Source organism: Temnothorax americanus, unplaced genomic scaffold, assembly GCF_048541705.1.
Source record: "Temnothorax americanus isolate GAGA-0224 unplaced genomic scaffold, ASM4854170v1 Scaffold31, whole genome shotgun sequence".
In the NCBI taxonomy this organism is placed as follows: domain Eukaryota; kingdom Metazoa; phylum Arthropoda; class Insecta; order Hymenoptera; family Formicidae; genus Temnothorax; species Temnothorax americanus.
The window spans coordinates 1184880-1207750 of NW_027509453.1; the positions used below are offsets into that span (position 1 = coordinate 1184880).

The window sequence follows — 22871 nt, forward strand, 5'->3', positions numbered from 1 at the left end:
TCGGGCAGAAGAAGTACCGCCCCGCCCACGCACGTCCCTCAGAATAGAAGAAAACCGTCTCATAAATGGTGGGACGCTGAGTGTGACGAGGCCATCCGTCTCAGAAGGGAATCCTTCAAGTCATTTAAGTCTACAAAGAGTCTACATGATTGGCTTGCGTATAAGAGGGCGACCGCGATAGTTAAAAAAACTATCAAGCAGAAGAAGAAGATTGGCTTTGAGGAGTTCTGTAAGGGCATCGATAGGTTCACCAGCCTATCATATGTGTGGAAGATTATGCGTATTTTCAAGAACGCCAGAAAAAACTTGGAATGGAATACTTGGCCCACTAAGAATAGGGAGGATGTTGTGAAGTCTTCTATCGACTGTCTTGCTCCGCCTTTTGTGGGGGTGGAGCCGGTTTCTGACTTTGATGGATGTCGACCGAATGCTGAGTTGGATGCACCGTTTACCCGGGAAGAGATGACGAGGGCTTTGGAGATGATCCGCAAGGACTCTTCCCCGGGGCTTGATGGCATTGAATATAAAACTATCAAGGCCCTTCCGGACATGGCCAAGGAACATTTGTTGGAGATTTACAACAAGGTGTGGTCAACATGCTGCATACCTGGTGACTGGTTTAACTACCAAGTGATTTTTATCGACAAGGTCGGTTGTGAAAGGGTTAGGCCCATATCCCTGTCTTCCTGCGTTGGCAAAGTGATGGAGAGGATGATCAATGAGCGTTTGGTCTGGTGGGCTGAGAAGGAGGACAAATTTAGTCCGTCCCAGAGTGGCTTTCGCAGGGGTAAGTCATGCGCCGATAATCTGGTCAAAATTGTGTCGGACATCAAATCTGCGATGAGCGTTGGTGAATACACGTTGGCTGCCTTCCTAGATGTCTCGTCCGCGTATGACAGTGTGGACTATTGGATAATGTTGAGGAGATTGATAGCGCTTGGTTGCCCCCCAGCTATAGCCAGATTCGTCAATTTGTGGCTGTATCGTAGAAGAGTGCGATTTATAATTAATTCTGGTTTATTTGTGGATCGCCTTGTTTATCGGGGTCTCCCGCAGGGTGCTGTCTTGAGCCCGATACTGTATTCATTGTACACACAGGGTCTATGTACGGACTTGCCGGAGGGTGTCGAGGTGGTTGAGTTTGCTGATGACATCGGGGTTTATGTACGTGGACCGAATCGGGAGAGAAATAGACTGCTATTACAGAGGGCTATTGATATTATTGCTGAACGACTGCGGGGACTGGGCCTGGACCTGGAACCTAGAAAGACGGTATTGGTAGAGTTTGCCAAGAGCGGGTACATCGACAGAAATATGAACATAGTCATTAATGGTTGCAGTGTTTTTAATTGTGGCGGGGCCAGATTCCTGGGTGTCTGGCTGGACAACAAGCTGAGTTTTGAACAGCAAATTCAGATCGTGAGGGGCAAAGTGAACCGTGCCAACTCCATTATTAGATATCTATGTGGGATCTCAAGAGGAATGGAGGTCAACACTGCATTATTGCTATACAAGAGTCTCGTCAGATCGGTTATTGACTATGCGTGCTTCGTGTTCTTCCCCAGGGAGTGCTCGTTACAGCTCAAGTTAGAGAGAGCCCAAAATCTTGGGATACGCACTGCCCTTGGTTATAGGAACTCTACTCCGAATAACGTGATCACCGCGGAGGCCAAGGTGATGCTGCTAAGGGACCGAGCGCTGATGCTGGGCGCTAACTTCGCAAATAAGGCAATTGCACACAACACTAATGGCCTATGCGATAAGATGCGTGGGCTGTTGATGGCTGAGAATTTTAAGAGATATAGACAACCCGCATATAGACTCTCTCTCCTTGCGGAGATATGGCGTAAAGTGGAAAGAACGAGAAGGCTTATCGGCCCGGTTGAGAAGCCACTTATCTTCAACGGATTTTTTAATGCCCACACCTTTATTCCGAGGGTGGACTTAGATATTGGTGCCGTGAGAAAAAATAAAAAGTGTTCTGACCGAGCTCTGATCAAGAAGATAATCGAGAGGTTCCAACTGAAAAACAACCCGGATATCATCTTCACCGACGGCTCTTGTAAGGAAGATGCGATGGCCACTGGTGCTAGTATTGTGATTTGCGATCAAGAGGAGGCTTTCAAGATAAGTCTCCCTAATGTATGTTCATCTTATACTGCGGAGGCTTTCGCGGTCTGTGCTATCCTGCGGCTGCTGTGGACGCGAAGATATGAGAGTGGTGATGAAGTGATTATTTTGTCTGATTGCCAATCTGTCCTTAAATCTATTTGCAACAATCACCTGAATGTGCATAAAAATAAGTATGTCACAGAGGCCAGAATATTGATTTATAATTTGGAGAGATTGAGAGGCAAGAAGATCGTGCTGGTGTGGATTCCTTCACATGTGGGCATTCTGGGAAATGAGATGGCTGACGGACTTGCTAAGGAGGCAACGGAGGAGGAGCCCGACCCCACCATCTCGGTCCCGGTGGGGGACTTGTTGGTGCGAGCGAGAGAGGAGTCATGGGAGGCAACGCAAGTATCGATCGAACGCGATGCTCAACACAAGGGCACTTTCTATTTTGATACATTCTATGACCGAGAGGCGAGACAGCCGTGGTTTCGCAAGGTCCGTGCGGAGAGATATTTTGTTACATTGATCAATCGCCTTAGGGCAAACCATTATAATTTGAACGCATCCCTGCAAAGGAAAAATTATATAGATAGTGCGAGATGCGAATGCGGATGTGAATACGAGGATATACACCACGTTATTTTGAGATGCAATAAGTATGACGATCAGAGGTTAATCATGGATGCCGAGCTGAGAGAGTTTGAATTTACTGAGGATATAGACATATTCCGTTTAATACGTGCGAAGAATTGGGATATAGTGGATATTATTTTTAAATTTATTAGAGCTACGCGTAGAGTGATTTGAATTGTCTGTGTTTTGATGGTGATAGAGACACGAGACTATAGTATATGGTCATTATTAGTTTTAGATCAATTGTGCCAAATAGCCTAGTGCTGAAGGCGCCTAATCGTCCTCACCCGAGGACAAACTGGAAAAAACCCCCCCACGTTCTCTAAACACTTTTATACTACTTTTCTCTACTTGCATCCTACTACCTCTCTTCATTCTCATCGCATCTCCTACTTACACCCTATCTTTCCATTATCCCTACTTGCCACATACTAATCTTTAAACCCAGAAACAAAGCTAAAATCGCACAACGCACTTTCACCGCTACCATTCACACACACGCCATCTAACCAAGTCCAGCGTCTTGCTATTTATAATACTAAACATTAAGAAATGTTTAGTCATGTAAAACATCTTGTTAACTAACTAATAACTTTTTCATTTTTACACATTAACTCTTGAGATATTTCCTCGACTATGTAGTTGAATTATTTTAATTTGCGAAAAATATAGCAACGCGCTTTTTTTGTCTGTCTCTTCGACATCCTTTTCCTCCGAGCATTCATCTGATCTCTGTGTGCTATATTCCATTGCAGTCTACAAAAGAATGTTGAATATTTAAATCTGTAATAACTTACTGCATCTGAATAGCGCTCTTAATTAATAGCTGTTTCGTGCATAATCGTAATACTCCACGTGGTTACACAGAAATTTAAATAATACGTATTGTGATTAGATAAATGTAGCTGTATACGACATAGTCGTAAGTCAATGTCGCGCGTCCAAATGTAAAATTACTACTTACCTTCAAAAATTTATCATCGATAGGATTAACATATTCGTGCTGTTCAGGAGCTAAATCTGTGGCTATCGAGTTGAGTGTTACTTCAACCTCGTCGCTACGATCATACGAGGAATTTTGGAAGCGAATGCTGCTGCAGCTATAACACAACATTGTACGATATTTTTATATGCGAGTAATAATTGTATATTATACAGTTAAAGATCGATTTCTAGTTAAATTTAACACTAAAATAAATTTGGGACGTACCTTAAATCGCTTGCTGATTTCGATTTTAATCTGTTTTTTTGATAGTAGTAGTAAACACATAACGCCAGAACACCAACTAACAATACGATTATTGTTATGCTATAAACGCCACTTGTATTCCGTGTATTCCTTAACGAGCTGCTGCTTCTAGGAGTATGTTTCACCTCATTCATTGTCGAGCAAGTGCTATTGGACTGTATCGGTTGACCATCTGAACAAATGCATGTTGCGTTGTCCTTCTTCAGAACGCACATATAGTCACAATACTTTTCGTCGCAAGGATTTTTACCTACCGAATAAATACATAATTTAATTTTACTTCGTAATTCTGTTAAGATTAATGTATATACGTGGATAGGATTTTGATTTCGAGATTATTTTTCTTAAGTATTATATTTATATTTATACCAACCGGAAGGTTGTGTGGAAATATGATGAATCGCGAAATACTTGTAAATATTATTTGTGCCTAGATCTATCGTTTTGCACGGTTTTTTACCATACAGCTTACAACTTTGCAGTTGACCGTTCGAACCCATAAACCAGTAAAGCGACTGCTCATACATACCAATGCCTAACGGACGATGTATCTAACAAAAAAAGCAAGGAATATGTTTACAAAGAGATGCTTATATTTTATATAAAATGTTTTTGTTGTAAGAGAACGGATTGACATAATGAACCACATAAATGCTAATAATATTAACACATATTTGTTACTAAGAACGTGCTATTTTGGCTTCCATCCAAATTAGATGATTCAATGGTTCTCAGGTAACTGTCTGACTAATATAATTTAGATTTTATATGATCGATTACCATCCCGGTCACGAAGCCTGTATGAGAATTAATCATTTTTATGTCCAAGCCCATCATATCTGCTCGATATATTTTGCTGGACGGCTGGACCGTATCCCAAGTGATTTGAGTCCAAAATAGCAATCTACAATATCAAGAACGATTTTAAAATCTAAAATTCTAACAATTTAGTTTCATATTGATGTCTATTAAATTGACATAAGTCCGTTAAATGAACGACTGATAAAATGAGAAAACTGCAAATAGAATAAACAAGAATTACTTGTTAATCGGGTCAACTATAAGAGACACTACTTTTGCCTTATTATCTTCTATCTTGACCAGCGTCGCACATATTTGTTTCTCCAAATCGCATACCTTCAATTAATTAATTAAATAAATATTCAGATCACGATATTCTTTTATTGATTTCATGTTGAAAAGAAGTTATACCTTAATCGTATTCGGCCGGCCGTTATCAATGACGTAGACGTTACCAGTAATCCAATCGACTGCGAGTGCCTGCGGATGCTCAACAATCCTAACTGTGCTTATTTTCTTCGTTGCAACGTTGATTTTTTTAATAGTGCCGAACTCATCTGTAATTATGTTTTTCCTCAATATTTAGTCAGATAATGCAAAATTCTTTTGAAAGACGCTTTCAATCTGTTATTGGATGGGAATTCTTTGGATCTTTATGTCCTCTAGACATATTGTGTATTAATAATTGACTCGATACATAAGATTGAAACAAAGAGACTAACCGCTACTCCAATAAACAATGTCGTGGACCGCGTTCAGGTCGAGACCGCTTACACTCGAGTCCGTTAATGAATCAATTATCTCAACGAAGTGTAAATTAGACGAGATTCTCCTAATATCATTCTCACTGGCGGTAATGAATTCCATTGTCGGTCCTAAATGATTGTCAATGATTTTTATTACTTTAAATGATTTGCACAAACGTTTAATAATAAGATTACTTACCGATAGCTCTGCAAGAAACTTTGTCATAACGGGGAATATATCCGTCGTAGCACGAGCATTCGTAAGAGCCCACAGTGTTCCGACAAATTTGCGAGCAAACGTCCTGTTCGCATTCGTTTACGTCCTCGCAAGAAATCATATCGGTAGCCAAGCGATATCCATCCTGACAGCCGCAAGCTGCGCCTAATGGTGTCTTGTAACATACACCTTTACAATAATTGTCCCTCCTCGTACAGGCGCTCTCTACACATAAAAATACAACGCATCTGTGAATAGCGTATATTAATATAGCGTTATATACTAATATATATAAGATATAATTTTCTTAGATATATAATTTTCTGTCTTTTTTAATTCGTCAATATATGTGGTGGTTTAAAATTTTATAATATAATAGAGTATAATATACGTTATAATATAAGTATAATATATTTCATAAACTTAGAGTGAAGAAAAGATGATTTCCACGAATTTTCCAAAGGCAAAAAACACTCTAGATACTTTGTTAAATTTCTCATCAAAATGATATTTTTGACAGGGACAGTTTTAATAGCGCCAGGAAAGATTAACTATACGTACGGCATTTTCCGTTTTCATCGCTACCGTCTGGACAATCTCGATTACCGTCGCATACTTTGCTGTATGGCAGACAAGTGCCTGCAAAACACTTGAATTCGTCACATTTGCCAGATTCGGTGATCATCTTTTTATTGCCGTCGCAATTCTTCTCATCTGAATTGTCGCCGCAATCGTCGTACTCGTCGCATACCCAAAACTCCCAAATAATGCACTTCTTATTGTCGCAGGCAAACTCTCCCTCGAAACAAAGATTGCAATCATGCTCGTCATCGTGTCCCGGACAGTCATCTACGCCGTTGCATCTGTAAACAAAAATCAATGTTCACAGCACATTTTTAGGATTGAGATTGTAGTTTTCTTTCAGGAAATCACTGTGACTATTTGCCTGCGCAGCAAAGTCCGCAATTTAAAAAAAATCTTCACGAAAAGAGTTAAAATAACGTTCCAAAATGTTTGTACATATTGTTCACCGATCCACGCTTATATTTTAAAACGATCGACTCACCTTACTTTTTTCGGGAGACATAAATTAGTGTTCAAACAGTGATACTCATTCGCGGTGCAATTAACCATATAATTTAGTTCACTTGAGCAATGTCTCTCGTCGCTGCCATCGTGACAATCGTCGATGCCGTCGCACTTCAGCGAAAGAGATATGCAATTATCATTGGCGCATTGAAAATACCCATCTTCACATCGGTTCGTTGATATTGAACTGATATTGACGAATGGCTTACAGTGTGCTTCATCCAATGCGTCCACGCAATCGGGCTTGAATACAAACACGATTATATAAAATGATATTAATATATGTTGCAAATGAAGAAATCAATCAAAAAACTTATATATTTTGGTCAGAAAAATGGTCGTTTCTGCCCATTTTGTTCTGCAACTTCCTTGCAAGACAACATGTTATTAATGGTTCGGTTTCTTTTCTTTACAGAACGAAGTAAATACAGCAGGTGCATTAATCGTATAAATAAGTATTAACATAATTGTTATCTACCTGGCCGTCGCATACGAAACTCTTCGGAATGCAATTACCCTCGTTGCACATGAATCTGTCTGGAGCGCACGTGCGCGATTTGCAATTATAATTAAATTGCTCATCGCTATAATCGCTACAATCAAAAACGCCATTGCATGCTTTGGCATCCAGTATACAAGTTCCATCGCGACATTGAAATTCATCTAAAAAAAAACATACATTAAGCGAATAAACGACTGTATGAGTTTGATCAAAGTGCGTTCACAGAGAAAGATCACGGAGTCTGTTCAGTTATTCGTTCAATGTTCGCATTCAGATGCGATTAATAGATAGAACAAGAATGCATGTAACGTGTTTGTCACTGTAATTACTTTTTCTGCACTTCGGTTTTTTGCAGTTCTCCTCGTCCGACTGATCGGCGCAATCAAAATGCGAGTTGCAACGACCTTTCGAACTGATGCACTCGCCGTTTTTACACATGAACTGATCTTCCTTGCAACGTTTCCCCTTTTATTAAAAGTATATGAAATAGGGGTAGAATTTTCCGGGGAGTGTAGAGGTAGAGTGTATAGTTTTTGTTACCGATTTTCTGTAAACTGGTTTTTTTTATTTTTTTAATTTTTCAAGAAATAATTGACCGAATTTTTACTAAAAGTATATGAAATAGAGATAGAATTTTCCAGGGAGAACTATAAAGTGTATAATTTTTTGTTACCAAGATCATAGCAAATAAAAAAAGGCTACAAACTGTTTTTTTATTATAATAGTAAAAAATTTTACGTAAAACAGGGGTAGAATTTTCAAGACTAAATAAGTTGTTAAATTCACATGTTAAATATTAATCAACTAATCAATATAGAAAGTCGCTTTCAGAAAATAATTGATCGAATCTTCCTGTGGTGTTATTTTTTGACCCGGTATTTATTCCTTATACACACACACACACACACACACACACACACACATACAAACACTAACACGACCACACATACACAACAGGTGTAAATCCGACCAGGCAACCTCCACGTGGTACATCTTGGGTAATGCTAATGCCGGCGGTATTGACACAAAATTGAGGTATGGCATATTATATGCAAAAATGCTTTATTTCCGAAATATAAGTTTGTAATATTGAAAATTAAAAAATGGCAAAAGCTACGCGTATGAGAGCAATGCATATGGAGAGAGGGAGAGAAAGAGAGAGAGAGAGAGAGAGAGAGAGAGAGAGAGAGAGAGAGAGAGAGAGAGAGAGAGAGAGAGAGAGAGAGAGAGAGAAAGAGAGAGAGACTATTTGCGTGTCTTAATACACATGTACTCTGGGGCAAAGCCCGGCGGGGCATGCTAGTAACTAATATATACGTGTGTGTGCCCTGTTTTAAAGAAAATCACAACTTCTATAGTTATAGTTATAGAAGTTGTGATTTTCTTTAAAGCAGGGCACACACACATGTGTGTATGTCCGGCTTTATAGAAGTTGTGATTTTCTTTAAAGCAGGGCACACACATGTATATATTAATTATTTATGCCTTCCAATACTCAAAATAGCTGCTATATTTTCCAAACTTTTTTTGTTAATAACTTTTTAACGAATAGCGAGCGACGGCTAAAACCTACTGAAGGTCACTCGGGGTCATGACCTAAACAACATATATCAAGGTCATTAAAATCGGTGAGGTCGCCAAACTTTTTCTTGTTAATAACTTTTTAACGAACAATGACCGAGGGCTAAAACCTTCTGAAGGTCACTCAGAAGGGTGACCTTGACAACATATGTCAAGGTCAAGGTCATCGGAGGTGGTCCCCTATACTGCATAATTACCAAACTTTCTTTGAGGAAATAATCCGTCGATGAAATTAATTAAAAAATTAACTAAAAGCTAAAAGCAAAGACTTTACTATTTTTAGCATAAGGGAAGTATATAATGATTAGACTACATATGATTTGCAGTTAAAGATTCTTGGGAGCGTGTACTGGAATTTTAAGGTAAGAAATTGCAGCGTATGATGTGCGATTTAATTGTAAGAAATACAAGCTATTTGTCTTAAAAACCTCTATTTTGATCTATATCGTAGACTTATTAAAATATTTATAATTAAAATTTTGATGCGTAACTAGCGATAAATAACATGAGCTATAATATTATATAATATAATACTCACTTTGTGAATCACGAAATCATCAAATTCGTCGTAATAGTATGCGTCGCAGTTTTTTTCATCCAAACCATCTTTGCAGTCTTTAAAATTATCTTATAACACAATTTTTGTTACATTGTCGGGGTATTTCAAAATACAAATAAAAAAATGATATAGCTACAGGTAGACTTATTTTGATACGTCAGCAAAGCAAATTCGAACGAAAATCGGGCATGTCAAAAAAATTAATTTGAGAATGTGAATAAAAGTTTTGTCTTATAAAAATATTGCCTTACCTGGAATGTGACATTTAGAAAGACATAAGAAGCTGCATGTAAACAATAGCACCACAAGACGAGACATAACCAGCTGCAAACGAATACGTTAAAACTTAATATTCCGGTAAAATGAATTTTAAAATTTACTATAATTATTTGTTGCTTTTCTAATTATTTTTTCATCAAATCACTTGAATAGCTTGAATATATGCTTCAATAATAGACTTCATATTTCTAATAATTTTTCTGTTGAAGAAATCAGCCGTGATCAATCATGAGACATGGTACGATAAACAAATTTGTAACGGTGAATTTAACGTGATGTGATAAATTTAACGTGATAAATGGTATAATCATGATTCGAACGATTCGAGGAATTTGAATATTTCTTTTGAGAATCAAATCCAAATTTATGAACAAACCCGAATTCTGTTTCTCGAGGTTCAGTAAACAATTATTGAAAAAAATCGCATGTCAATATTAATAGTCATTGAATTGCATGTCATCTGGGTATTAAAAGAAAAAGTTGCGTGTTATTCAAGTGTGAAAGTGTTTTTTGAGAAGAAATCGCATTCAATTAGAGATTTATAAGCTGCAGCATTCAAATCACTATTTATAATAATATTATAAAAAATCTATAACAATATAATTGTAGTATTTTTATTATAAATTTTACAACAGAAATTATACATCCTAATATTCAAGGTAGATTAAATGAAAAGTTATAATATTTATCACATAATCAACATGTAATAAATCTAATAAATTACAAACAACCATTAAAAAGTTATATTAAACATAAAAGTAAAATTGTGTTTATGTTTGATTATATTATCTATTAATGAATTTTATGAATAGTATATACTACAAGTCAATTACAAATGTAAAGAAATTTTGATCAGAAATTCTCCAAAGATTGATGATATTTACGTCTTATCTTTGACATTATATCCTGCGTATCACTCATGAAAAAATACAGCGTAAACGAAAAGCGACTAATTACGATACTTATAACGAAAATTCTACTAACTAATCACACATTTCTTCGAATATCTTTAAATATATTTTCTTCAAATATATTTATATCTATATCTCTTGCGAAATTAAAATTGAAATTAATAAATTGTCAATCAAGAAATGTACACACATGTAAAATAATTGAAATTTAAAGTGTCATATGTTACGATGTTAAATTTTTATAAATATACTGTATATTAAATTTATATTGAAATATTTTTAAATATACTACGTTATATTACGTTCTTTAAATATTAATTAAAATGCGATATTTTATTACCGTGGATATGTTTTAAATGTCGTACAAATGATCCGATCAAAAATTGTTGCATTTAATTATAAATGTATAACTTATTTGTTCAAGTAACGTGCATATTTATTTTGGGAGAGTGCGATGTGTAACGCAAATTTTATAAAAAAAGAAAAAAGTGTACTCACAGTGAATGGAGATTCTTATATACATGTAAGGCTGAAATATAATTTTTGTATTTTAAAAGAAGAAAACACGTCTGGATATGTGGTCGCGACGCCGGTTGAAGCGACTCTGCGATGACTCTGATACGTTGGACCCAAATACGTTCGTACGAAGTTTCTTGTTTCCACCACACGGGAATATTATCAAAACTCGAAAGGTCGCTGCTGACAACTTAGGAAAACACCTCTAGAAATCTCAAATAATAGATACTTGACGATGAGATATATATTAAAATTCTTTCAGTTATTTCTCTCTCTCTCTCTCTCTCTCTCTCTCTCTCTCTCTCTCGAAATTAATTTAATATAAAAACAATTTTACTTTTAATTTTAATATAATTTTTTAATGATTTAACAATTTACAATTTATTAAATTTATCACATGTTGATTATCATATCTAATATGTAATAAATATTATAATTTTTCGTCCTAATCAATCTTGATTTTTTTTCCGAAATCCTCATCCTTATGGAAAAAGTTACTGTAGTTGAGAAAGAAGCACACAAAACTTTAGCAATTAACTCTGTAATATTTATTATAGTTTTGTGTACTTTTTTTTCAAAAAACTACAGTAGTCTTTCCATAGTAATTTTCCGTAGGGGTAGCCAAACGTATGGAAACTTTACAGAGATATAATAAAATTAATAAAGATCGGAGCAAAAATTTCGAGAAACATATATAAAACTGGAAATACATAACATTTTAATAAATAAAAGGAATAATCGATTTCTATTTGACGAATCGACAAACGCGAAGAAATCTGAGATAATATTGTCTTATATGGATTAATTAATGTTGGTTTTATTTTACAATTGTCATTTTAAATGAGATGTAATAACATTCAATCGCATAGTGAGCAAATTATCAAATAGAAAAAAATTGGTATAATTTATCAGATATTCCAATTAATTGTAATTATTTATCGGGTTAGTCGCGAGCTCTCTCGATAAATACGCTACTGCTTGAAGAAAATAAAAGCCGATCGAGTGCCCGGAGCGGCGACGATGCGACTCATTTTTCTCGTGCGAAGAGTTTTCAGATCATTTCGCAATCTTGCAATTTTTACAGCTCCATGTTAATTTATTACATTGCAGAGCGAATATCCGGTACCGGAGCAATTCAAGACTACCATTAGCAAGAACGGTCTTAGTACTATGGCCGTCGACTCCCTTAATTAAAAATTAAAAGCACGAGAAATTTATTTGTATGCGTAGCCTACGCTATCTTCTTAACAATATAATTAAAGGTATGATCGTCAAAGATATTATCAATTTATTAATATTATTATTATTTATTATCTTCTGCGAATAATGTGCGGAGTTAAAGAAAATAATAGATTTAGTATACTGTATATCTCGCTTATGTGTAACGGATTGGCTTTAATCATATATTATATATCACTATGTTCCTGAACGTGTAATAAGTTGTACACATCAGAACGAGATTGCATTCGGTAATTAGCGGTAATAACGTATTCATTAAAATTATTTGAGAAATTTTATCCTATTTGAGGATCCTTAAATTGTCAAAATGTCAGGCAAACATGAATTACATTGAATCATTGAATAGGATATCTTGAATCCATCGATTTTACGAGCGACCTTCGTGTACACGCACATTATCTCAGCTGGCCCAGGCTACGGTCAACGTGACGCTACAAATGCTTCAAAGCATTCCTCTTCTCTTTTTTTTCAATGAAGAAAGAAAGAGAAGAAGAACGCTCCAAAGCATTTGTAGCGTCACGTTGACCATAGCCAAGGATAAATGATGCATCATGCGTGAAACAGGAGTTAAATCATTTAAGACAAATTTTAGATAGACTTCACGATCCAATTACTTATTTATACTTAAGTTTTCTTGAATTCACTTTGCCCTTTTTTCAAGATTTAAATAGAAAAATGCAAAGCGAGAAACCTCTCATATTCTATATTCCCGTATAAAAACCTTATACAGAACCATACTTGAATGTTATCTAAAACCAGATTAGTTAGAGAAAACTCCCATTGAAAATGTTCAGTTCACAAATCCGTCATATTATCTACCTCTTGAAGAAATTTATTTAGGAGGTAAAGTGTTGGCCAAAATTTCGAATAGTTCATTAGATCATAATAAACTAAAAACATTTCGATTGGATTGTTTGGCTTTTTTTAATGAAAGAGCTAGTCAAATTTATCGGCGATTTCTCTTACAAAAACTTGAATCCATTGCAGTTTTAAGTTCTTTGACTCCTGAAGTTATTAAAGGAAAAACTATTCGTTCAATTGCACACGTATATCCTCATTTTCCGTTATTAGTAAAAGAAAGTGATTACAATAAAATTGACCACGAATGGAGACAATTAAAAGCTTTTGCAAATCAAGATGAGTATAATATTGAGTCATTGTCTGTTAGTGAATGCTGGAGAAGAATTAGTATGCTTAAAAAAGGAGATAACTCTCTGCTTTGCCCTAAGTTGTGCAATTTTGTGAAAAAAATATTAACATTACCCCATGCTAGTGCTGGTGTTGAACGAATTTTTTCCCATGTAAAATTAATTTTAACTGATCGAAGAAATCGTTTAAAAACGGATACAATTGTTGGTATTCTACATGCCAAAAGAGCAGTTAACTCCTGCTATGATTTTATTGTTACGAGTAAACACCGAGCATTATATAATAAATCAATGTATGATCATCACAAAGAATGCCAAGAATTAAGTGCTAATGAAAATGAAGTATAAAATACTTCATCTTCATTATCACGTGTTTTTGTAAATAAATAATTACTGTATTTAATTTTATTATATTAATTTTATTTGCTATTTATGTATTTAGCAAAGAGTTTATTCCAGAGTTTCAAAATAAAATTATTTGTCTATTATTTAATGTGTATGTACTTTATAATTATAGTGTATTTCCCTCATCTGATACATTTCAGAATTTTTACCTAATTTAGGGATAAAATTTAGGGATTCCTATTTTTTTAATGTGGCAACACTGGGTAACAGCAGGCGTTTCGAGGGTGTTTGAACCGCGTCGTCCCACGATCGTTGTGCGCGTATCGTTGCGTTTTGCAATCGCTCGCTTTCCGCTGCCACGCCACGCAACAAGAAACAGAAGAAGAAGAGAAAAACCGAAAAAGAAGCTCGCTTTCCGCTGTATTGTGAGATCAAACGTCGAATCGCTCCCGATCTTGTCGAACGATCCAGCCATGGCGTCCACGCATCCAGTATATCCAGTCGACGACGATTTGAAATCGACCGACGAGCGACGAGGTGAGTCAAAATGTATAAAAATGTCAAGCCGACGCGTGTTTAACAAGACCGTAAGCGTGGCATTTGTCGTTCGTCTGCTTTAATGGCGACGGCGCGCGGCGGTTAATTACGCCTCAGAATACTGGAATGGTAAAGTGCGTGAAGTTGCGCGCGGTTCGAGCCGGAGCCGTAACTTCCTCGACGTCGGTAATGTCAACATTTCTCTAATCCTGTTTTCTATGTCATATATCTATATCTGTCCTTGTCTAACGAGAGGCATCTGTCCTTGTTCGATTGTTGCGCCATCTCTCGCTACACGCAATGTCAACCTGAATGTGCATTTGCACATATAAAAGTTTATTTAAACTAATCTTTTTTTTTCTAGGCTTTTAATCTTAGATCTAATTGCACGATATTGTTCTTAAATGTTGTCCCTAGGTCATGCCGGTCTAATTTTGTGGATATTTATTGTGGAATATTTGTACAAAGCAAATATTGTCGTCACGTATACCAAAAATTAACAAAAATATTAATTTTTTCTTGTTTTCGATATAAATTCGATCACCATGACCCTAGATTTTGATGCGTACTTTAATTCTAGACAAGAATTTTGCATTTCTATAAAGCCAATTAAAAGATTAGTGCTAAGAAAAAAAGCCGGTATTACAGACGGCTTTAGGATCCCCTTAAGCGCATTTCGCAATGAGGTTTTAATGGAGGATAATGATATATATACATAGTTTACATTCACATATACAATATTAGGTATGTACAGTACAATTTGTCGTCGCTGTGCGCGTCCCCGCTGGTCGTAAACGTAACTTTTTTAACGAAAAAACGCGGGACGAGAAAAATGCCTCTCGCGATGCTGCGATTACGCAGAATTTCGACGGACGATCTTTATCTTTCTCGATAATCGCGTTGCCCAACAAATTTCCTACAATTTTAATTCATACGGAGTTGCAAACGTTACAACCTAAGAGTGTGCACCGCCCCGGAAAGCACTTCTCGCGAAAAACAATTCGTCAAGACAATACGAGATAATCGCGTCTAATTTTTATTTTTTTATTTTTTTTTCCACGATAGGTATATTTTCGAGCGAATAACTCGAATGAGCGGTTTACGCGGCTTGTCGCGTTTTGTACGTGTAAATATTCGGATCCCAGGTTTTAGATTACGTTACAGAACGGTGGCAATCCTTGGTGGAAAAATGTCTCGGAATTTTTCATATTATTTATTAAAATTTCTATAAACATTTTCAGATTTCTTCAGAATGTTCAGAATTTTTAAAATTTTTTATACTTTTTAAACTTTTTAAATTTTAATTGGAACGTTTTTCAGAAAAACTCAGACTGATAAGAATAAAATATTTCAGATTTTTCTCGCTAGCATATCTTTGTAGAAATCTGGACAAAAATGAGAAAATCTGCAATTTATCAGAAATTTTCATACGTATACTGAAATATTCCGAAAATTCTCGTCCAATTATTTTTGAAAGTATCTGAGAAATGTTATATATTTTTTCAGAATTTTTTCATAAGTCTCAATTCTTACCAAATTGCTCAGAAAATGTGAGAAATTTTTTCACTAGGTAAGACATCGGTGTGCGAGTGTGTGTGTGTGTGTGTGTGTGTGTGTGTATGTGTGTGCGCGTATGCGCATGCGCGTACACGCTGCAACATTTTCGAAACGCGATATCTAAATAATTCCGACGCTTATTTGCAATTAAATCGCACACACGCACGCGACGTCTCGTAAAACAATTCCCTGTTAAAAAGCAACAATTACCACCGTCCTTATAAAAATTGACGAATGCTGAATGATGTGTCAATTAACGCCGGTTTACAAAGTTACGCTCAAAATAAATAGGATCTGTATATTGTGTATATATAACTTAATATCTATATATAAATAATTTACATATATTATGTATATGTATGTATATATTACTCTTTATAAATAGCATATTGTATGCATTCTTTGCACTAATGTTCTCGTCCGACAATTGGATAATCCAAAACTAAACGTCTAAAATCGCTAAAAGCTATATCACAATACGCAGCAATTAAAATGATGGAGCTATATACGCTTAAATCTCACTCGTCTCGAGTGCCTGAATCCGCTCGAGCACGCGTCTGCGATCTATTATTATCATGATCGGATATCGTTCGGCTGTCCAAACTACTCCCCAATATTTACGATAATTTGTATAATATTCGAGTCGTCCTCCTCTCGCTTATCGTACAATGATCTCGGGACAGCCTAGACACGCGTCGTCCCTTTATCGCGTCGCAGCGAAAAATATTGAAAAATATCCTGCTGAATCTCTGACTGGGGTGAATATTATCGTCTTACTTATGTCGCGAAGCTTCGTATATGAAACAGACTGCCAAAGCCGCGAGTTTCGATCATCTGTGTTCAAAACGTGCTGTCGCTGTCGCTGGTCGAACGTACAGCTGTAATTAATGAAACTCAAAACGAGTACCTCTCGAGGGTACTTGTGATGTTGACAGTACGTTTTGCACACAGACTTACATACGTTTAGAATTGTATTATTATGCTATGCTTATATGTACAGTTCGTTCCGCGTTTTAGAGATAATCTGACCATCGCAGTCATAATTGGCAACTTGTAACTTTTTAAAGTTTTGTTTCTTTCGGCGGTACGCTTCGCGAGTACTTAATGGACCAATCGATCGTATTTCGATAAAAGAGAGACAGACAGAAAGAGAGAAAGAAAGAAACAAAGTGCTTATTGTAATCAGTTATCTTCGAACGTAGCGTGGTGAACGCATCCTGTTTCGTTCACCCAATTTCTCTAGATCGTTTGATATTTCGCTGTATAATATTCTAATGTATTTGTTAAACGCTCCGAGAGACTTTAACGTGAGCAGTCGCATATAAAGGCAAGCAAAAAATAGTCAATGCGACTCGGAATAAATTTGTGTACGAGTATCTAGATTAAACTACACAATGTCCTAGAAAACTAACTACATATTGCTTTCTCAGCGAATGATGTTTCATAGTTTTACCAAATCCTAAGTGTTAGAAAGATTTTATAGAATTAATTCGGAAACGTCCTCCCAAGCTGAGATGCGTCGTGTAACCGTATATCCACAAAAGATGACATTAGGCTTCGTAGTGCCCGAGGAATTAAGTTAACGGAGACGCTTTTAGCGCAAGTTCTGTATTGACTAAAAGCCTCAATCGAGTATATTTCTACTAAGCATTAGACATCATTTTTCTTCATAAAAAATGTCTTCGCGAAATCAATATGACGATTACACAGAAATACAACTTTTACTTTGCCCTATATCATATAATAGAAAAATCTATAAGTTACGACACGCAACAGACAGAAACGTAACATGATAGTATGTAGTAGCTTAACGGAAAGGAGATTTATCTTAATTGTGTTACCATTTTATAACGATCTTGAACACTTTCTATTGTTGAATCTTTGCCACTTTGTCATGCAAATTCCTCCGCAATAAGGCTATTGTTGCTGTAACTGTTGCAACAGCGGGCATACTTCGACTAGGGGAGTTCCCAGAATCTCTTGGCATACTTGATTCATGTCCGGCTCCATCATGAGTGAAGAGATCTGATCTTCCGTTAGCATCTCCACGCTAATCGGGAGTTTGTTAAGAGAAAGAAGAATTAAGATATCGTTGATTGGCGAGAATATATCAAAGATATATATATCAGTGGAAACTTACCTAGCTAAACTTTCGCTGTCCGACATCTCCTCGTCGGCGTTGAGATAGCTCATTGTTTTCTCTAACGGGCTTGGGACCTTTTTCCCTTTAACTTCAAATTTTTCAGACTTTTCAGACTTGTCCTTGTCTCTCTCTGCTGTCTTTGGCTCGCTGGAACGTCGTTCCGTTAAGCTGGATATGTTTAGCATCATCATACCGTGATTGAGTAATTCCTTAACGCGCTCCCCGGTACCGCCACTCCACAACATATCAAGAGATTGTCTTCTGCTTGAATTTGCTGAAATAACAATACGCTTGTATAAACGTGCGTCTTAAAGCATATACAATTTTTCGAAGACACTTTCATCCACTTACTGGAACTACCACCACTAGTTTCACCACCGGCTGAACTTCTAGTTATCCAACTGGCTAAGCTACTGTCGAGCTTGCTTCTATTTTTCACTGACGGACTTCTCGTAACTTCAGCCTTCTTCTCTTCGGTTAAAGTAACTTCGTTTACTTTCGACATTGTGGGTAAAGATTTTTGCGTTACTAATCTTTTTCGATTGGTTTGTTCTTTCGGCGGCTCGGCGGCGATATTAATTGCCTGAGCAAGTTCCGGACTTAGATCCATCGGTAACGGTTTGTAGGGGATTTGGTCTTCTTCGTCGGAGTACACGTCATTATTGTAGTAAATTTCGTCCGGCGAATTGTTCAGGCTAATTTCCGTCCATTCTTCCCCATTTTGAGAATTAGATTTATTCTTGCGGTCATTTACGGGCGTCTGAATCTTCACTCTCTTCTCGACCGGAGATATAATGCCCGACAGATCCGTCAGGCCTGGTGCAGAAGAACTAGTATGATTTAGAGATAAGATATGTTTCGAGTCGGTCGCGGCGATGCTTCGTGGACGGTCCCGTTTTATATATTTACGAGGTTCGGTAGATGAAAGGTTCAAATTATTTAGGCCCAGGTACTCCGACGATGAATCTCTCTCGATCTGAAAAGAAAGCATAGTTCATATCAATTAACAAAATTAAGAAGTTCGATTTGCCATGGATGTACACTTACTCTTGTAGGCATGGGACATAGCGCGTTCGGACTCATCTTGTCGGGGAGACGTAAATATTCGTCGCTAGTGTAATCCGTGCTGTCCGGGGATCCAGTTACGCTGGAATCCGTTGGAGTTGCCGTATTAATTTGCGCGGTGGAGCGATCGGATGCGTCTCGTGCACTCTTATCGTACTCGTCCGTACCATCGTATCTTCTCGTCTGTTAGCGAAAGTATAATGAAAGTTTTGTACACGGTTCAAATCATCATTATATTCACACAAGTAGGTATATATTTATACCCTGTGAATCTCGTCGCTGATCTTTTCCAGATTTCGTAACGCTTCCGCGTACGAAGCTTTTGCTTCGCCAACTGATCTCTCCAGCGCACTGACCTTCATCTTCTGCTCCTCCAACATTTGATTAAAGTGCGCTCTCATCTCATAGTAAGGCCTACGTGATTATGTAATATTTGATTATGTTGGAGCTATGTAAAAACTACACGTTTTTACAATCGGCATTTGAATATATTACTAATGCATAACAATTTATTGCATGGCAATATTTGATTTGGGGAAAAGCAACTTGAATTTTGTGTGCAGTCTATCTATCGTGAAAAGCTCAATCAAAGAAAACTAGCACTAGTTGTACGTACGTCGAAATATTCTAAAAAATGTAATTCATGCACAATCAGGGTAATGATTAAAATAAATGAACAGAGAGATAGTTTGATAACACACAAAAATGTGAAATAAAATGTTGCGTATTTAAAAAAAATAAAAAAGAATATCTATCCTACTTACAACATGAGCAAGTTGTGCCTGTAGGCGATACTGTTTATCAGAAGCAAGCTGCGGCGTGCACCCATACTGCCAACATGAACATATAACCAAAACACATAAATACCATAAAAGGTCTATCGAAAACAACATAAACGTAATAATCATTCGAAAGTAATTCGATGATTTTTTGAATAGAGATAAAATATATCAATAGCAATGGAAAGAAACAACAGGAAATTTCATATGTAAACAGTTATCGTGTTCTGATACATTAACTTGGTTGTATACAAGGTTTAGTTCTTAAAATGATTTATATAAAAAATAACTATATGCAATAACTTCGTGCATTATAACAAAACAGGAAGATAGATATACTCGAGCTCCATTAATGTGAAGGATGACAGGTTCCACGTACCTAGATTTGGCAATAGTACGCTTCAAATCACGCTGCAACCTTTGAACTTCGTGTTCCACTTTGTGATATAATACAGTCGTACGTCTATGCTCCGCTTCAGAGAGAGCTCTCTCGTGCTCCGACTCATTAACTCGTGACGTAGCATGATTCAGCATTTCCTACAATATATTTCGTAATACTTTGCCTATATATAATCTTTTTTAAAACTTGATATTATTGTGTTTTACCTGCCAAGCGTGATCAAAACATCTTCCTTCGGTCCGTAGTCCTTCCTCGGCTAAATAAACCATTTCCTTAGCTGCTGCATGTTGACTGTTGGCTCTCTCAAATCTAATCGCAGCCTTCTGCGTTTCTTGTAATGCCTAAAAAGAATATTTATAAATCTTTATTTGTAAATCTATATCTAGATATCTATTGTACTTGTATAATTATAGATATCTCCAAAGAGATTCTTACCTCTTTCGCTTTAAACCTGGCGTCATAGTATGGTCTGGATTTTTCAATGCAAGCTCCAAGTTTCTTAGCCAAAGTGTCAATCTTGATAGTTGATTCGCATAATAATTCTCTAAAGGTTGCTCTTGCTTCCTAAAAATGACAAAATACAATCTTTCTATGAGATAGAAAGATTAAAATATGCGTTATAATTCCTTATCAACTGCTGTCTTAAGTTAAAAATTATTTCTTTGGTTGAAGCCATCATGGACTGCTGTTAAGATCATCGTCTCAAGTCATTATCCATTTACACATGTATCTTACACAGCAATCATCTCAATAAAATCTAATCGCAACCAGTTTCAGAACTTGCCAGCAACTTTGTTGCTCAAGCCGTCATTCATATATATCAATGTGAAATCTAGACAGGCTAGGGACTGTTACAAACTCAAGGTCATGCTTTAATAAAAAGCGATACTTACATCTAAATCAACTTCTAGTTTATTAATATCGTCCGTAGCTGTGTTCAACCTTTCAAGTTCAATCTGAAACAATATCACATATGTATTTTACATCAAAAAGACATACAAATTATGTATCATTTTTTTTAAATAATGTCCATTATTTTATATGCCGTAATATAGTTTATATTTTAATCAGTCACAAATTTCTTAATTGAGCAAATAATTTATACGTTCCCGTATAAATCGTATTGCCAATATTTACATATAAGTTAAAGAAGCCCTATGCATTGTGCTCCAATTTCTCGCGTCGAGACGGAGTTACCGGGCAACGAGGATAATTTAGCACGCGCTGTCAAGTAATAGGCCGTCCCGACCAGGTGGAGAGGGAGGGGGGATTAAGAATTGGGAACGTTTTATGATTCGTGGCGCGCGCGCGCGCGCGCGCGCGCGCGCGTGTGTGTGTGTGTGTGTGTGTGTGTGTGTGTGTGTGTGTGTGTGTGTGTGTGTGTGTGTGTGTGTGTGTGTGTGTGTGTGTGTGTGTGTGTGTGTGTGTGTGTGTGTGGGGGTGTGTGTGTGTGTGTGTGTGTGTGTGTGTGTGTGTGTGTGTGTGTGTGTGTGTGTGTGTGTGTGTGTGTGTGTGTAAGCGAGTGAGCGGGTGGGCGGGCGGAGGGAAGGGAAAAATTAGGAGACGTTTGCAAAGGAAAATGAACTAGCTTTGCACACCGAGACACGTGATGAAAATCGTCGTCGGAGCGCGCCGCGCGACGCGATTTAATTGCGGAAGGAGGCCTCTTCTCGCCGACGACGACGAAAGTGTCGATACCGCCGTGAGAGTCGCGGGGGCACCCCCCTCCACCCCGCGCGGTCCATCCGGGCGACGCGGCACTCACCTGCACTCGTGGGTCCACTGCATCGTCAACGCGATCGAAATCATCGGCACTCTCCTTCTGCACACGTCCGCTCATAATTAAATCTAGAGGGTGGATTTTATTTACAGCTCTCCCATGCCACCTGTGTGTATCGTCTGCTAGACATCAGGTGGCCATGTTGGATGTCAAAGGCTCAAAGCGTATCACCGATCACCGCGTCTCTGCCGCGATGTGCCAGGGCCGTCGCCACTCGCCACGCGCTACGCGAGTGCGCGCTCGACGCTCGACGGGAAGGCATGCGCCTTCCTCCGCCTTCCTCCTATAGCTCCTAGCCTCTACTCCTAGCCGGAGAGCTCTCACGAACCTGGAAATAGTGGAAATGTCATCCGAGGTCGCGTGATAACGGAGCCGAACGCGAACCTGCCGCACGCGGATCGAAGATTATATTGAATTTGTATAATTATAGTACAAAGATTTCTCAGAGTTTTCAATGGGATTTTAATGCAATATGTATTATCTATTAATAGAAAAACTTTTTAAATAAGATTCACGATATTTTAGTTAGATATTTTAATGAATCTTTTAATAAGATTGTTATATATATATATATATATATATATATATATATTTAAGCAGACCTATTAATGGATATTCATCTTTTATTATATACTATTATTATTAATTCGCGCGATCTCTGATCGCAGCGCTAAACG

The 22871-nt window shown here is 37.1% G+C and overlaps 2 protein-coding genes and 1 long non-coding RNA gene across 10 annotated transcripts in view; 1 reads left to right on the top strand and 2 right to left on the bottom strand.

The window, feature by feature from the left end:
- LOC143900880 (vitellogenin receptor-like) overlaps positions 1–14886 on the bottom strand; it is a 52095-nt gene extending 37209 nt beyond the window's left edge. Inside the window, exons 1-14 of one of the 3 annotated variants that reach the window (XM_077412635.1) lie at positions 11184–14886; positions 9747–9819; positions 7332–7516; positions 6831–7096; positions 6326–6627; positions 5747–5989; positions 5524–5676; positions 5213–5358; positions 5043–5137; positions 4781–4904; positions 4374–4551; positions 3962–4250; positions 3716–3851; positions 3153–3507 (exon numbers count right to left, since the gene is read on the bottom strand). In XM_077412635.1, coding sequence (XP_077268761.1) covers positions 3355–3507; positions 3716–3851; positions 3962–4250; positions 4374–4551; positions 4781–4904; positions 5043–5137; positions 5213–5358; positions 5524–5676; positions 5747–5989; positions 6326–6627; positions 6831–7096; positions 7332–7516; positions 9747–9813 — 2337 coding nt within the window. In that variant the 5' untranslated portion in view covers positions 9814–9819; positions 11184–14886 and the 3' untranslated portion in view covers positions 3153–3354. Of the gene's footprint in view, positions 1–3152; positions 3508–3715; positions 3852–3961; positions 4251–4373; positions 4552–4780; positions 4905–5042; positions 5138–5212; positions 5359–5523; positions 5677–5746; positions 5990–6325; positions 6628–6830; positions 7097–7331; positions 7517–7684; positions 7899–9746; positions 9820–11183 lie in introns of those variants that run through there. The other 2 variants (XM_077412634.1, XM_077412636.1) reach the window with 2 other exon arrangements.
- On the top strand, positions 3728–5048 carry LOC143900910 (uncharacterized). Its single transcript, XR_013257910.1, has 3 exons — positions 3728–3866; positions 4483–4735; positions 4830–5048. It is a non-coding gene; the product is annotated as an uncharacterized LOC143900910 (long non-coding RNA).
- A 136-nt stretch (positions 14887–15022) lies between the features above and the next one.
- On the bottom strand, positions 15023–22521 carry LOC143900883 (uncharacterized). Of its 6 annotated transcripts, none has more exons than XM_077412640.1 (11): positions 22180–22521; positions 21308–21370; positions 20850–20978; positions 20621–20755; positions 20394–20551; positions 20000–20065; positions 19499–19649; positions 19218–19418; positions 18522–19146; positions 18168–18444; positions 15023–18077 (listed from the first exon to the last, which is right to left on the bottom strand). In XM_077412640.1, exons 1-11 carry the CDS (start codon positions 22252–22254, stop codon positions 17945–17947), a joined length of 2013 nt encoding a protein of 670 aa, XP_077268766.1. In that variant the 5' UTR covers positions 22255–22521; the 3' UTR covers positions 15023–17944. The 6 variants fall into 6 exon arrangements, with proteins under 6 accessions (XP_077268766.1, XP_077268768.1, XP_077268771.1 ...); XM_077412642.1 differs by having other exon boundaries at positions 15190–18077; positions 20850–21003; positions 22180–22256; XM_077412645.1 differs by lacking the exon at positions 22180–22521 and adding an exon at positions 22013–22136 and having other exon boundaries at positions 15190–18077; positions 20850–21003.
- Positions 22522–22871: the final 350 nt, after the last annotated feature.

Excerpts from the sequence above, each read along its gene's own strand:
- LOC143900883 (XM_077412640.1), bottom strand. The coding sequence starts at position 22,254 with ATGAGCGGACGTGTGCAGAAGGAGAGTGCCGATGATTTCGATCGCGTT. Across the intron at positions 20,979-21,307 it reads AACTAGAAGTTGATTTAGAT|GAAGCAAGAGCAACCTTTAG; the intron begins GTAAGTATCGCT and ends TGTCATTTTTAG. Across the intron at positions 18,078-18,167 it reads GACAGCGAAAGTTTAGCTAG|CGTGGAGATGCTAACGGAAG; the intron begins GTAAGTTTCCAC and ends ACTCCCGATTAG.